Source organism: Pseudophryne corroboree (assembly GCF_028390025.1).
Source record: "Pseudophryne corroboree isolate aPseCor3 chromosome 10 unlocalized genomic scaffold, aPseCor3.hap2 SUPER_10_unloc_4, whole genome shotgun sequence".
NCBI classification, from domain to species: domain Eukaryota; kingdom Metazoa; phylum Chordata; class Amphibia; order Anura; family Myobatrachidae; genus Pseudophryne; species Pseudophryne corroboree.
Genome location: NW_026967475.1, coordinates 251,343 through 265,006, shown reverse-complemented (window position 1 = coordinate 265,006; position 13,664 = coordinate 251,343). Strand labels below are relative to the sequence as shown.

The 13,664-nt window shown below is 49.9% G+C and overlaps 1 protein-coding gene across 2 annotated transcripts in view; it reads right to left on the bottom strand.

Moving 5' to 3' along the window:
* DISP3 (dispatched RND transporter family member 3) overlaps positions 1-13,664 on the bottom strand; it is a 546,610-nt gene that overhangs the window by 370,317 nt on the left and 162,629 nt on the right. For both annotated transcript variants that reach the window (XM_063948697.1, XM_063948698.1), the window contains exon 4: positions 1,532-1,668. In XM_063948697.1, coding sequence (XP_063804767.1) covers positions 1,532-1,668 — 137 coding nt within the window. The remainder of the gene's footprint in view (positions 1-1,531; positions 1,669-13,664) is intronic.

The following is a 13,664-nucleotide window of genomic DNA, read 5'->3' as shown; positions in this document are numbered from 1 at the left end:
GGACGCTGTGATGAGGTGAGGACCACGCTGCGCTGTGTGTACACACGGGACGCTGTGATGAGGTGAGGACCACGCTGCGCTGTGTGTACACACGGGACGCTGTGATGAGGTGAGGTCCACGCTGCGCTGTGTGTACACATAGGACGCTGTGATGAGGTGAGGACCACGCTGCGCTGTGTGTACACACGGGACGCTGTGATGAGGTGAGGACCACGCTGCGCTGTGTGTACACACGGGACGCTGTGATGAGGTGAGGACCACGCTGCGCTGCGTGTACACATAGGACGCTGTGATGAGGTGAGGTCCACGCTGAGCTGTGTGTACACATGGGATGCTGTGATGAGGTGAGGACCACGCTGCACTGTATGTACACATGGGACGCTGTGATGAGGTGAGGACCACGCTGCGCTGTGTGTACACACGGGACGCTGTGATGAGGTGAGGACCACGCTGCGCTGTGTGTACACACGGGACGCTGTGATGAGGTGAGGACCACGCTGCGCTGTGTGTACACACGGGACGCTGTGATGAGGTGAGGTCCACGCTGCGCTGTGTGTACACATGGGATGCTGTGATGAGGTGAGGACCACGCTGCGCTGTGTGTACACATGGGACGCTGTGATGAGGTGATGCCCACGCTGCGCTGTATGTACATACGGGACGCTGTGATGAGGTGATGCCCACGCTGCGCTGTATGTACATGCGGGAAGCTGTGATGAGGTGATGCCCACGCTGCGCTGTGTGTACACATGGGACGCTGTGATGAGGTGAGGACCACGCTGCGCTGTATGTACATACGGGACGCTGTGATGAGGTGATGCCCACGCTGCGCTGTATGTACATGTAGGACGCTGTGATGAGGTGATGCCCACGCTGCGCTGTATGTACATACGGGACGCTGTGATGAGGTGATGCCCACGCTGCGCTGTATGTACATACGGGACGCTGTGATGAGGTGATGCCCACGCTGCGCTGTATGTACATGTAGGACGCTGTGATGAGGTGATGCCCACGCTGCGCTGTATGTACATACGGGACGCTGTGATGAGGTGAGGCCCACGCTGCGCTGTGTGTACACACGGGACGCTGTGATGAGGTGAGGACCACGCTGCGCTGTGTGTACACACGGGACGCTGTGATGAGGTGAGGACCACGCTGCGCTGTGTGTACACACGGGACGCTGTGATGAGGTGATGCCCACGCTGCGCTGTGTGTACACACGGGATGCTGTGATGAGGTAAGGACCACGCTGCGCTGTGTGTACACATGGGACGCTGTGATGAGGTGAGGACCACGCTGCGCTGTGTGTACACATGGGACGCTGTGATGAGGTGAGGACCACGCTGCACTGTATGTACACATGGGACGCTGTGATGAGGTGAGGACCACGCTGCGCTGTGTGTACACACGGGACGCTGTGATGAGGTGAGGACCACGCTGCGCTGTGTGTACACACGGGATGCTGTGATGCAGTGGGGCCCACGCTGCGCTGTGTGTACACACGGAACGCTGTGATGAGGTGATGCGGTACCTGAGCAGGAGGTGAGGACATACACCAGGACGGCGATGCAGCTGCTGCTGATGAAGGCCAGTAACATGTCATTGTTAAACGTCGTCCTCACTTCAAAGTCGAAGAGGTCGGTGCCGCCGTACAGGACCTGCACCTTGCTGGGAACAACAGAGAACACCATTACAATGCTGATAGGTAGCAGCAAGGTGACGTTTATACGCGGGGTCTGACCCGGGGTGACGCGCATATATCCCGCAGACCACCCGCTTACTAGTGAAGGGGGCAAGATGGGGCCATAATACCAAACTCATACCTCTATATGGAGAAGGCGGGGCTAATTATGCAAATTGCCCCAGCCCTCTCCCCACGGACCCTCCTGTATGCCCCAGTCACTGCACATATGGCACTAACCACACCCACACAGCGCTGGCCACACCTCCTGTCATGTCTCACAATAGGCCCTTGATGATTTCCAATCACAGTCCTATGTGGCCCTGAGATTCTCTGAGACTCCTCTGATTGGCTGATGCAATTCATCCAATCAGAGTAACCCTGCGCTGTCTGGAGGTTGTTGCTGGTGGTATGTTTGTTTCTCATGCAGCATGTATTCATTGTTATAACGTTCCAACCCAAGCCGCCACTTGCTATAACGTTCCAACTAGTGATGAGCGGGTTCGGATCCTCGGGATCCGAACCCCCCCCCCCCCCCCCCGGACTTCACCTTTCTTTCCACAGGTCCGAGCAACTCGGATCCTCCCGCCTTGCTCGGTTAACCCGAGCGTGCCCGAACGTCATCATCCCGCGGTCGGATTCTCGCGAGATTCGTATTCTATATAAGGAGCCGCGCGTCGCCGCCATTTTTCACTCGTGCATTGGAGATGATCGTGAGAGGACGTGGCTGGCGTCCTCTCAGTTTCTATGTTCAGTGTGCTGCAAATATCTGTGCTCAGTGTGCTAATTGCTTTATTGTGGGGACTGGGGACCAGCAATATTATATAGTAGGAGGACAGTGCAGAATTTTGCTGACCACCAGTATAACTATATATAATAAGAATTTACTTACCGATAATTCTATTTCTCATAGTCCGTAGTGGATGCTGGGAACTCCGTAAGGACCATGGGGATTAGCGGCTCCGCAGGAGACTGGGCACAAAAGTAAAAGCTTTAGGACTACCTGGTGTGCACTGGCTCCTCCCCCTATGACCCTCCTCCAAGCCTCAGTTAGGATACTGTGCCCGGACGAGCGTACACAATAAGGAAGGATTTTGAATCCCGGGTAAGACTCATACCAGCCACACCAATCACTCCGTACAACTTGTGATCTGAACCCAGTTAACAGTAGAGATGAGCGGGTTCGGTTTCTCTGAATCCGAACCCGCCAGAACTTCATGTTTTTTTTCACGGGTCCGAGCGACTCGGATCTTCCCGCCTTGCTCGGTTAACCCGAGCGCGCCCGAACGTCATCATGACGCTGTCGGATTCTCGCGAGGCTCGGATTCTATCGCGAGACTCGGATTCTATATAAGGAGCCGCGCGTCGCCGCCATTTTCACACGTGCATTGAGATTGATAGGGAGAGGACGTGGCTGGCGTCCTCTCCGTTTAGACACTTGATTTACTAATTTTGGGGAGCATTAGGAGTACTACTCAGTAGTGTACAGTGCAGAGTTTTGCTGATAGTGACCAGTGACCACCACTTTTATTTATAATCCGTTCTCTGCCTGAAAAAAGCGATACACAGCACACAGTGACTCAGTCACATACCATATCTGTGTGCACTGCTCAGGCTCAGGCCAGTGTGCTGCATCATCTATATATATTATATATCTGTCTGACTGCTCAGCTCACACAGCTTATAATTGTGGGGGAGACTTGGGAGCACTACTGCAGTGCCAGTTATAGGTTATAGCAGGAGCCAGGAGTACATAATATTATATTAAAATTAAACAGTGCACACTTTTGCTGCAGGAGTGCCACTGCCAGTGTGACTAGTGACCAGTGACCTGACCACCAATATATAATATTAGTAGTATACTATCTCTTTATCAACCAGTCTATATTAGCAGCAGACACAGTACAGTGCGGTAGTTCACGGCTGTGGCTACCTCTGTGTCGGCACTCGGCAGCCCGTCCATAATTGTATATACCAGTGACCTAACCGTGGTTTTTTTTTCTTTCTTTATACATACATACTAGTTACGAGTATACTATCTCTTTATCAACCAGTCTATATATTAGCAGCAGACACAGTACAGTGCGGTAGTTCACGGCTGTGGCTACCTCTGTGTCGGCACTCGGCAGCCCGTCCATAATTGTATATACCACCTAACCGTGGTTTTTTTTTCTTTCTTTATACATACATACTAGTTACGAGTATACTATCTCTTTATCAACCAGTCTATATATTAGCAGCAGACACAGTACAGTGCGGTAGTTCACGGCTGTGGCTACCTCTGTGTCGGCACTCGGCAGCCCGTCCATAATTGTATATACCACCTAACCGTGGTTTTTTTTTCTTTCTTTATACATACATACTAGTTACGAGTATACTATCTCTTTATCAACCAGTCTATATATTAGCAGCAGACACAGTACAGTGCGGTAGTTCACGGCTGTGGCTACCTCTGTGTCGGCACTCGGCAGCCCGTCCATAATTGTATATACCACCTAACCGTGGTTTTTTTTTCTTTCTTTATACATACATACTAGTTACGAGTATACTATCTCTTTATCAACCAGTCTATATATTAGCAGCAGACACAGTACAGTGCGGTAGTTCACGGCTGTGGCTACCTCTGTGTCGGCACTCGGCAGCCCGTCCATAATTGTATATACCACCTAACCGTGGTTTTTTTTTCTTTCTTTATACATACATACTAGTTACGAGTATACTATCTCTTTATCAACCAGTCTATATATTAGCAGCAGACACAGTACAGTGCGGTAGTTCACGGCTGTGGCTACCTCTGTGTCGGCACTCGGCAGCCCGTCCATAATTGTATATACCACCTAACCGTGGTTTTTTTTTCTTTCTTTATACATACATACTAGTTACGAGTATACTATCTCTTTATCAACCAGTCTATATATTAGCAGCAGACACAGTACAGTGCGGTAGTTCACGGCTGTGGCTACCTCTGTGTCGGCACTCGGCAGCCCGTCCATAATTGTATATACCAGTGACCTAACCGTGGTTTTTTTTTTCTTTCTTTATACATACATACTAGTTACGAGTATACTATCTCTTTATCAACCAGTCTATATATTAGCAGCAGACACAGTACAGTGCGGTAGTTCACGGCTGTGGCTACCTCTGTGTCGGCACTCGGCAGCCCGTCCATAATTGTATACTAGTATCCAATCCATCCATCTCCATTGTTTACCTGAGGTGCCTTTTAGTTGTGCCTATTAAAATATGGAGAACAAAAATGTTGAGGTTCCAAAATTAGGGAAAGATCAAGATCCACTTCCACCTCGTGCTGAAGCTGCTGCCACTAGTCATGGCCGAGACGATGAAATGCCAGCAACGTCGTCTGCCAAGGCCGATGCCCAATGGCATAGTACAGAGCATGTCAAAACCAAAACACCAAATATCAGTAAAAAAAGGACTCCAAAACCTAAAATAAAATTGTCGGAGGAGAAGCGTAAACTTGCCAATATGCCATTTACCACACGGAGTGGCAAGGAACGGCTGAGGCCCTGGCCTATGTTCATGGCTAGTGGTTCAGTTCACATGAGGATGGAAGCACTCAGCCTCTCGCTAGAAAACTGAAAAGACTCAAGCTGGCAAAAGCACCGCAAAGAACTGTGCGTTCTTTGAAATCCCAAATCCACAAGGAGAGTCCAATTGTGTCGGTTGCGATGCCTGACCTTCCCAACACTGGACGTGAAGAGCATGCGCCTTCCACCATTTGCACGCCCCCTGCAAGTGCTGGAAGGAGCACCCGCAGTCCAGTTCCTGATAGTCAGATTGAAGATGTCAGTGTTGAAGTACACCAGGATGAGGAGGATATGGGTGTTGCTGGCGCTGGGGAGGAAATTGACCAGGAGGATTCTGATGGTGAGGTGGTTTGTTTAAGTCAGGCACCCGGGGAGACACCTGTTGTCCGCGGGAGGAATATGGCCGTTGACATGCCAGGTGAAAATACCAAAAAAATCAGCTCTTCGGTGTGGAGGTATTTCACCAGAAATGCGGACAACAGGTGTCAAGCCGTGTGTTCCCTTTGTCAAGCTGTAATAAGTAGGGGTAAGGACGTTAACCACCTCGGAACATCCTCCCTTATACGTCACCTGCAGCGCATTCATAATAAGTCAGTGACAAGTTCAAAAACTTTGGGTGACAGCGGAAGCAGTCCACTGACCAGTAAATCCCTTCCTCTTGTAACCAAGCTCACGCAAACCACCCCACCAACTCCCTCAGTGTCAATTTCCTCCTTCCCCAGGAATGCCAATAGTCCTGCAGGCCATGTCACTGGCAAGTCTGACGAGTCCTCTCCTGCCTGGGATTCCTCCGATGCATCCTTGCGTGTAACGCCTACTGCTGCTGGCGCTGCTGTTGTTGCCGCTGGGAGTCGATGGTCATCCCAGAGGGGAAGTCGTAAGCCCACTTGTACTACTTCCAGTAAGCAATTGACTGTTCAACAGTCCTTTGCGAGGAAGATGAAATATCACAGCAGTCATCCTACTGCAAAGCGGATAACTGAGTCCTTGACAACTATGTTGGTGTTAGACGTGCGTCCGGTATCCGCCGTTAGTTCACAGGGAACTAGACAATTTATTGAGGCAGTGTGCCCCCGTTACCAAATACCATCTAGGTTCCACTTCTCTAGGCAGGCGATACCGAGAATGTACACGGACGTCAGAAAAAGACTCACCAGTCTCCTAAAAAATGCAGTTGTACCCAATGTCCACTTAACCACGGACATGTGGACAAGTGGAGCAGGGCAGGGTCAGGACTATATGACTGTGACAGCCCACTGGGTAGATGTATGGACTCCCGCCGCAAGAACAGCAGCGGCGGCACCAGTAGCAGCATCTCGCAAACGCCAACTCTTTCCTAGGCAGGCTACGCTTTGTATCACCGCTTTCCAGAATACGCACACAGCTGAAAACCTCTTACGGCAACTGAGGAAGATCATCGCGGAATGGCTTACCCCAATTGGACTCTCCTGTGGATTTGTGGCATCGGACAACGCCAGCAATATTGTGTGTGCATTAAATATGGGCAAATTCCAGCACGTCCCATGTTTTGCACATACCTTGAATTTGGTGGTGCAGAATTTTTTAAAAAACGACAGGGGCGTGCAAGAGATGCTGTCGGTGGCCAGAAAAATTGCGGGACACTTTCGGCGTACAGGCACCACGTACAGAAGACTGGAGCACCACCAAAAACTACTGAACCTGCCCTGCCATCATCTGAAGCAAGAAGTGGTAACGAGGTGGAATTCAACCCTCTATATGCTTCAGAGGTTGGAGGAGCAGCAAAAGGCCATTCAAGCCTATACAATTGAGCACGATATAGGAGATGGAATGCACCTGTCTCAAGTGCAGTGGAGAATGATTTCAACGTTGTGCAAGGTTCTGATGCCCTTTGAACTTGCCACACGTGAAGTCAGTTCAGACACTGCCAGCCTGAGTCAGGTCATTCCCCTCATCAGGCTTTTGCAGAAGAAGCTGGAGGCATTGAAGAAGGAGCTAAAAGGGAGCGATTCCGCTAGGCATGTGGGACTTGTGGATGCAGCCCTTAATTCGCTTAACAAGGATTCACGGGTGGTCAATCTGTTGAAATCAGAGCACTACATTTTGGCCACCGTGCTCGATCCTAGATTTAAAGCCTACCTTGGATCTCTCTTTCCGGCAGACACAGGTCTGCTGGGGTTGAAAGACCTGCTGGTGACAAAATTGTCAAGTCAAGCGGAACGCGACCTGTCAACATCTCCTCCTTCACATTCTCCCGCAACTGGGGGTGCGAGGAAAAGGCTCAGAATTCCGAGCCCACCCGCTGGCGGTGATGCAGGGCAGTCTGGAGCGACTGCTGATGCTGACATCTGGTCCGGACTGAAGGACCTGACAACGATTACGGACATGTCGTCTACTGTCACTGCATATGATTCTCTCACCATTGAAAGAATGGTGGAGGATTATATGAGTGACCGCATCCAAGTAGGCACGTCACACAGTCCGTACTTATACTGGCAGGAAAAAGAGGCAATTTGGAGGCCCTTGCACAAACTGGCTTTATTCTACCTAAGTTGCCCTCCCACAAGTGTGTACTCCGAAAGAGTGTTTAGTGCCGCCGCTCACCTTGTCAGCAATCGGCGTACGAGGTTACATCCAGAAAATGTGGAGAAGATGATGTTCATTAAAATGAATTATAATCAATTCCTCCGCGGAGACATTGACCAGCAGCAATTGCCTCCACAAAGTACACAGGGAGCTGAGATGGTGGATTCCAGTGGGGACGAATTGATAATCTGTGAGGAGGGGGATGTACACGGTGATATATCGGAGGGTGAAGATGAGGTGGACATCTTGCCTCTGTAGAGCCAGTTTGTGCAAGGAGAGATTAATTGCTTCTTTTTTGGGGGGGGTCCAAACCAACCCGTCATATCAGTCACAGTCGTGTGGCAGACCCTGTCACTGAAATGATGGGTTGGTTAAAGTGTGCATGTCCTGTTTTGTTTATACAACATAAGGGTGGGTGGGAGGGCCCAAGGACAATTCCATCTTGCACCTCTTTTTTCTTTTCTTTTTCTTTGCATCATGTGCTGATTGGGGAGGGTTTTTTTGGAAGGGACATCCTGCGTGACACTGCAGTGCCACTCCTAGATGGGCCCGGTGTTTGTGTCGGCCACTAGGGTCGCTAATCTTACTCACACAGTCAGCTACCTCATTGCGCCTCTTTTTTTCTTTGCGTCATGTGCTGTTTGGGGAGGGTTTTTTGGAAGGGACATCCTGCGTGACACTGCAGTGCCACTCCTAGATGGGCCCGGTGTTTGTGTCGGCCACTAGGGTCGCTAATCTTACTCACACAGCTACCTCATTGCGCCTCTTTTTTTCTTTGCGTCATGTGCTGTTTGGGGAGGGTTTTTTGGAAGGGACATCCTGCGTGACACTGCAGTGCCACTCCTAGATGGGCCCGGTGTTTGTGTCGGCCACTAGGGTCGCTTATCTTACTCACACAGCGACCTCGGTGCAAATTTTAGGACTAAAAATAATATTGTGAGGTGTGAGGTATTCAGAATAGACTGAAAATGAGTGGAAATTATGGTTTTTGAGGTTAATAATACTTTGGGATCAAAATGACCCCCAAATTCTATGATTTAAGCTGTTTTTTAGTGTTTTTGGAAAAAAACACCCGAATCCAAAACACACCCGAATCCGACAAAAAAAATTCGGTGAGGTTTTGCCAAAACGCGTTCGAACCCAAAACACGGCCGCGGAACCGAACCCAAAACCAAAACACAAAACCCGAAAAATTTCAGGCGCTCATCTCTAGTTAACAGTATGATAACAGAGGAGCCTCTGAAAAGATGGCTCACAACAATAATAACCCGATTTTTGTAACAATAACTATGTACAAGTATTGCAGACAATCCGCACTTGGGATGGGCGCCCAGCATCCACTACGGACTACGAGAAATAGAATTATCGGTAAGTAAATTCTTATTTTCTCTGACGTCCTAGTGGATGCTGGGAACTCCGTAAGGACCATGGGGATTATACCAAAGCTCCCAAACGGGCGGGAGAGTGCGGATGACTCTGCAGCACCGAATGAGAGAACTCCAGGTCCTCCTCAGCCAGGGTATCAAATTTGTAGAATTTAGCAAACGTGTTTGCCCCTGACCAAGTAGCTGCTCGGCAAAGTTGTAAAGCAGAGACCCCTCGGGCAGCCGCCCAAGATGAGCCCACCTTCCTTGTGGAATGGGCTTTTACAGATTTTGGCTGTGGCAGGCCTGCCACAGAATGTGCAAGCTGAATTGTACTACAAATCCAACGAGCAATAGTCTGCTTAGAAGCAGGAGCACCCAGCTTGTTGGGTGCATACAGGATAAACAGCGAGTCAGATTTCCTGACTCCAGCCGTCCTGGAAACATATATTTTCAGGGCCCTGACTACGTCCAGCAACTTGGAGTCCTCCAAGTCCCTAGTAGCCGCAGGCACCACAATAGGCTGGTTCAAGTGAAATGCTGAAACCACCTTAGGGAGAAATTGAGGACGAGTCCTCAATTCTGCCCTGTCCGTATGAAAAATTAGGTAAGGGCTTTTATAGGATAAAGCCGCCAATTCTGAGACACGCCTGGCTGAAGCCAGGGCTAACAACATGACCACTTTCCAAGTGAGATATTTTAAGTCCACAGTGGAGAGTGGTTCAAACCAATGTGATTTTAGGAAACTCAAAACTACATTGAGATCCCAAGGTGCCACTGGAGGCACAAAAAGAGGCTGTATATGCAGTACCCCCTTGACAAACGTCTGAACTTCAGGAACTGAAGCCAGTTCTTTTTGGAAAAAAATCGACAGGGCCGAAATTTGAACCTTAATGGACCCTAATTTTAAGCCCATAGACAGTCCTGTTTGCAGGAAATGTAGGAAACGACCCAGTTGAAATTCCTCTGTAGGGGCCTTCCTGGCCTCGCACCACGCAACATATTTACGCCAAATCCGGTGATAATGTTGCACGGTTACATCCTTCCTGGCTTTGATCAGGGTAGGGATGACTTCATCCGGAATGCCTTTTTCCTTCAGGATCCGGCGTTCAACCGCCATGCCGTCAAACGCAGCCGCGGTAAGTCTTGGAACAGACAGGGTCCCTGCTGAAGCAGGTCCTTTCTTAGAGGTAGAAGCCACTTCTCTGTGAGCATCTCTTGAAGTTCCGAGTACCAAGTCCTTCTTGGCCAATCCGGAGCCACGAGTATAGTCCTTTCTCCTCTCCTTCTTATGATCCTCAGTACCTTGGGTATGAGAGGCAGAGGAGGGAACACATACACTGACTGGTACACCCACGGTGTTACCAGAGCGTCCACAGCTATTGCCTGAGGGTCCCTTGACCTGGCGCAATACCTGTCCAGTTTTTTGTTGAGGCGGGACGCCATCATGTCCACCTTTGGTTTTTCCCAACGGTTCACAATCATGTGGAAGACTTCTGGGTGAAGTCCCCACTCCCCCGGATGGAGGTCGTGTCTGCTGAGGAAGTCTGCTTCCCAGTTGTCCACTCCCGGAATGAACACTGCTGACAGTGCTATCACATGATTTTCCGCCCAGCGAAGAATCCTTGCAACTTCTGTCATTGCCCTCCTGCTTCTTGTGCCGCCCTGTCTGTTTACGTGGGCGACTGCCGTGATGTTGTCTGACTGGATCAGCACCGGCTGACCTTGAAGCAGAGGTCTTGCTAGGCTTAGAGCATTGTAGATGGCCCTTAGCTCCAGGATATTTATGTGGAGTGATGTCTCCAGGCTTGACCACAAGCCATGGAAATTTCGTCCCTGTGTGACTGCTCCCCAGCCTCTCAGGCTGGCATCCGTGGTCACCAGGACCCAGTCCTGAATGCCGAATCTGCGGCCCTCTAGAAGATGAGCACTCTGCAACCACCACAGGAGAGACACCCTTGTCCTTGGTGACAAGATTATCCGCTGATGCATCTGAAGATGCGACCCGGACCATTTGTCTAGCAGATCCCACTGGAAGGTTCTTGCGTGGAATCTGCCGAATGGGATTGCTTCGTAAGAAGCCACCATCTTTCCCAGGACCCTTGTGCATTGATGCACTGAGACTTGGCCTGGTTTTAGGAGATTTCTGACTAGTTCGGATAACTCCCTGGCTTTCTCCTCCGGGAGAAACACCTTTTTCTGGACTGTGTCCAGGATCATCCCTAGGAATAGGAGTCGGGTAGTCGGGAGCAGCTGAGATTTTGGAATATTGAGAATCCAACCGTGCTGCCGCAGCACTATCTGAGATAGTGCTACCCCGACTTCCAACTGTTCCCTGGATCTTGCCCTTATCAGGAGATCGTCCAAGTAAGGGATAACTAAAACTCCCTTCCTTCGAAGGAGTATCATCATTTCGGCCATTACCTTGGTAAAGACCCGGGGTGCCGTGGACAATCCAAACGGCAGCGTCTGAAACTGATAGTGACAGTTCTGTACCACAAACCTGAGGTACCCTTGGTGAGAAGGGTAAATTGGGACATGGAGGTAAGCATCTTTGATGTCCAGAGACAACATATAGTCCCCGTCTTCCAGGTTTGCAATCACTGCTCTGAGTGACTCCATCTTGAATTTGAACCTTTGTCTATAAGTGTTCAAGGATTTTAGGTTTAAAATTGGTCTCACCGAGCCGTCCGGCTTCGGTACCACAAATAGTGTGGAATAGTACCCCTTTCCCTGTTGTAGGAGGGGTACCTTGATTATCACCTGCTGGGAATACAGCTTGTGAATGGCATCCAATACTGCCTCCCTGTCTGAGGGAGACGTCGGTAAAGCAGACTTTAGAAAACGGCGAGGGGGAGACGTCTCGAATTCCAATTTGTACCCCTGAGATATCACTTGAAGGATCCAGGGGTCCACTTGCGAGTGGGCCCACTGCGCACTGAACTTCTTGAGACGGGCCCCCACCGTGTCTGCTTGTAAAGCCCCAGCGTCATGCTGAGGACTTTGCGGAGGCGGGAGAGGGCTTTTGTTCCTGGGAACTGGCTGTTTGTTGTAGCCTTTATCCTCTCCCTCTGCCACGGGGCATAAATGAGGCGCCTTTTGCCCGCTTGCCCTTATGGGGCCGAAAGGACTGCGCCTGATAATACGGCGTCTTCTTAGGTTGAGAAGCTACCTGGGGTAAAAATGTGGATTTTCCAGCAGTTGCCGTGGCTACCAGGTCTGATAGACCTACCCCAAATAACTCCTCCCCCTTATAAGGCAATACTTCCATGTGCCTTTTAGAATCCGCATCACCTGACCACTGCCGCGTCCATAAACCTCTTCTAGCAGAAATGGACAGCGCGCTAACTCTTGATGCCAGTCGGCAAATATCCCTCTGTGCATCACGCATATATAGAAATGCATCTTTTAAATGCTCTATAGTCAGTAATATACTGTCCCTATCCAGGGTATCAATATTTTCAGTCAGGGAATCCGACCAAGCCACCCCAGCACTGCACATCCAGGCTGAGGCGATTGCTGGTCGCAGTATAACACCCGTGTGAGAGTATATACATTTTAGGATATTCTCCAGCTTTCTATCGGCAGGTTCCTTTAGGGCGGCCGTATCAGGAGAGGGTAGTGCTACCTGTTTTGACAAACGTGTGAGCGCTTTATCCACCCTAGGGGGTGTTTCCCAACGTGCCCTATCCTCTGGCGGGAAAGGGTACGATGCCAATAACCTTTTAGGAATTATCAGTTTTTTATCGGGGGAAACCCACGCCTCATCACACACTTCATTTAATTCCTCGGATACAGGAAAAACTACAGGCAGTTTTTTCTCACCAAACATAATACCCTTTTTAGTGGTACTTGTATTATCAGAGATATGCAATACATTTTTAATTGCTTCAATCATGTAACGTGTGGCCCTAGTGGAAGTCACGTTTGTCTCATCATCGTCGACACTGGAGTCAGTATCCGTGTCTGTGTCTGCCATTTGAGGTAACGGGCGTTTTAAAGCCCCTGATGGCGTTTGAGACCCTTGGACAGGCACAAGCTGAGTAGTCGGCTGTCTCATGTCGTCAACTGTCTGTCGTAACGAGCTGACACTGTCACGCAATTCCTTCCATAAGCTCATCCACTCAGGTGTCGACTCCCCAGGGGGTGACAACTGTATAATAGGCAATTGCTCCGCCTCCATCTCATTTTCCTCCTCAAACATGTCGACACAATCGTACCGACACACCGCACACACACAGGGAATGCTCTGATAGAGGACAGGACCCCACTAGCCCTTTGGGGAGACAGAGGGAGAGTATGCCAGCACACACCAGAGCGCTATATATAAACAGGAATACCACTATAAAATGTGCTTTTCCTATATAGCTGCTGTAAGTATCAAAACTGCGCCAAATTAGTGCCCCCCTCTCTTTTTTACCCTTTTCTGTAGTGCAGGACTGCAGGGGAGAGTCAGGGAGACGTCCTTCCAGCGGAGCTGTGATGGAAAATGGCGCCTGTGTGCTG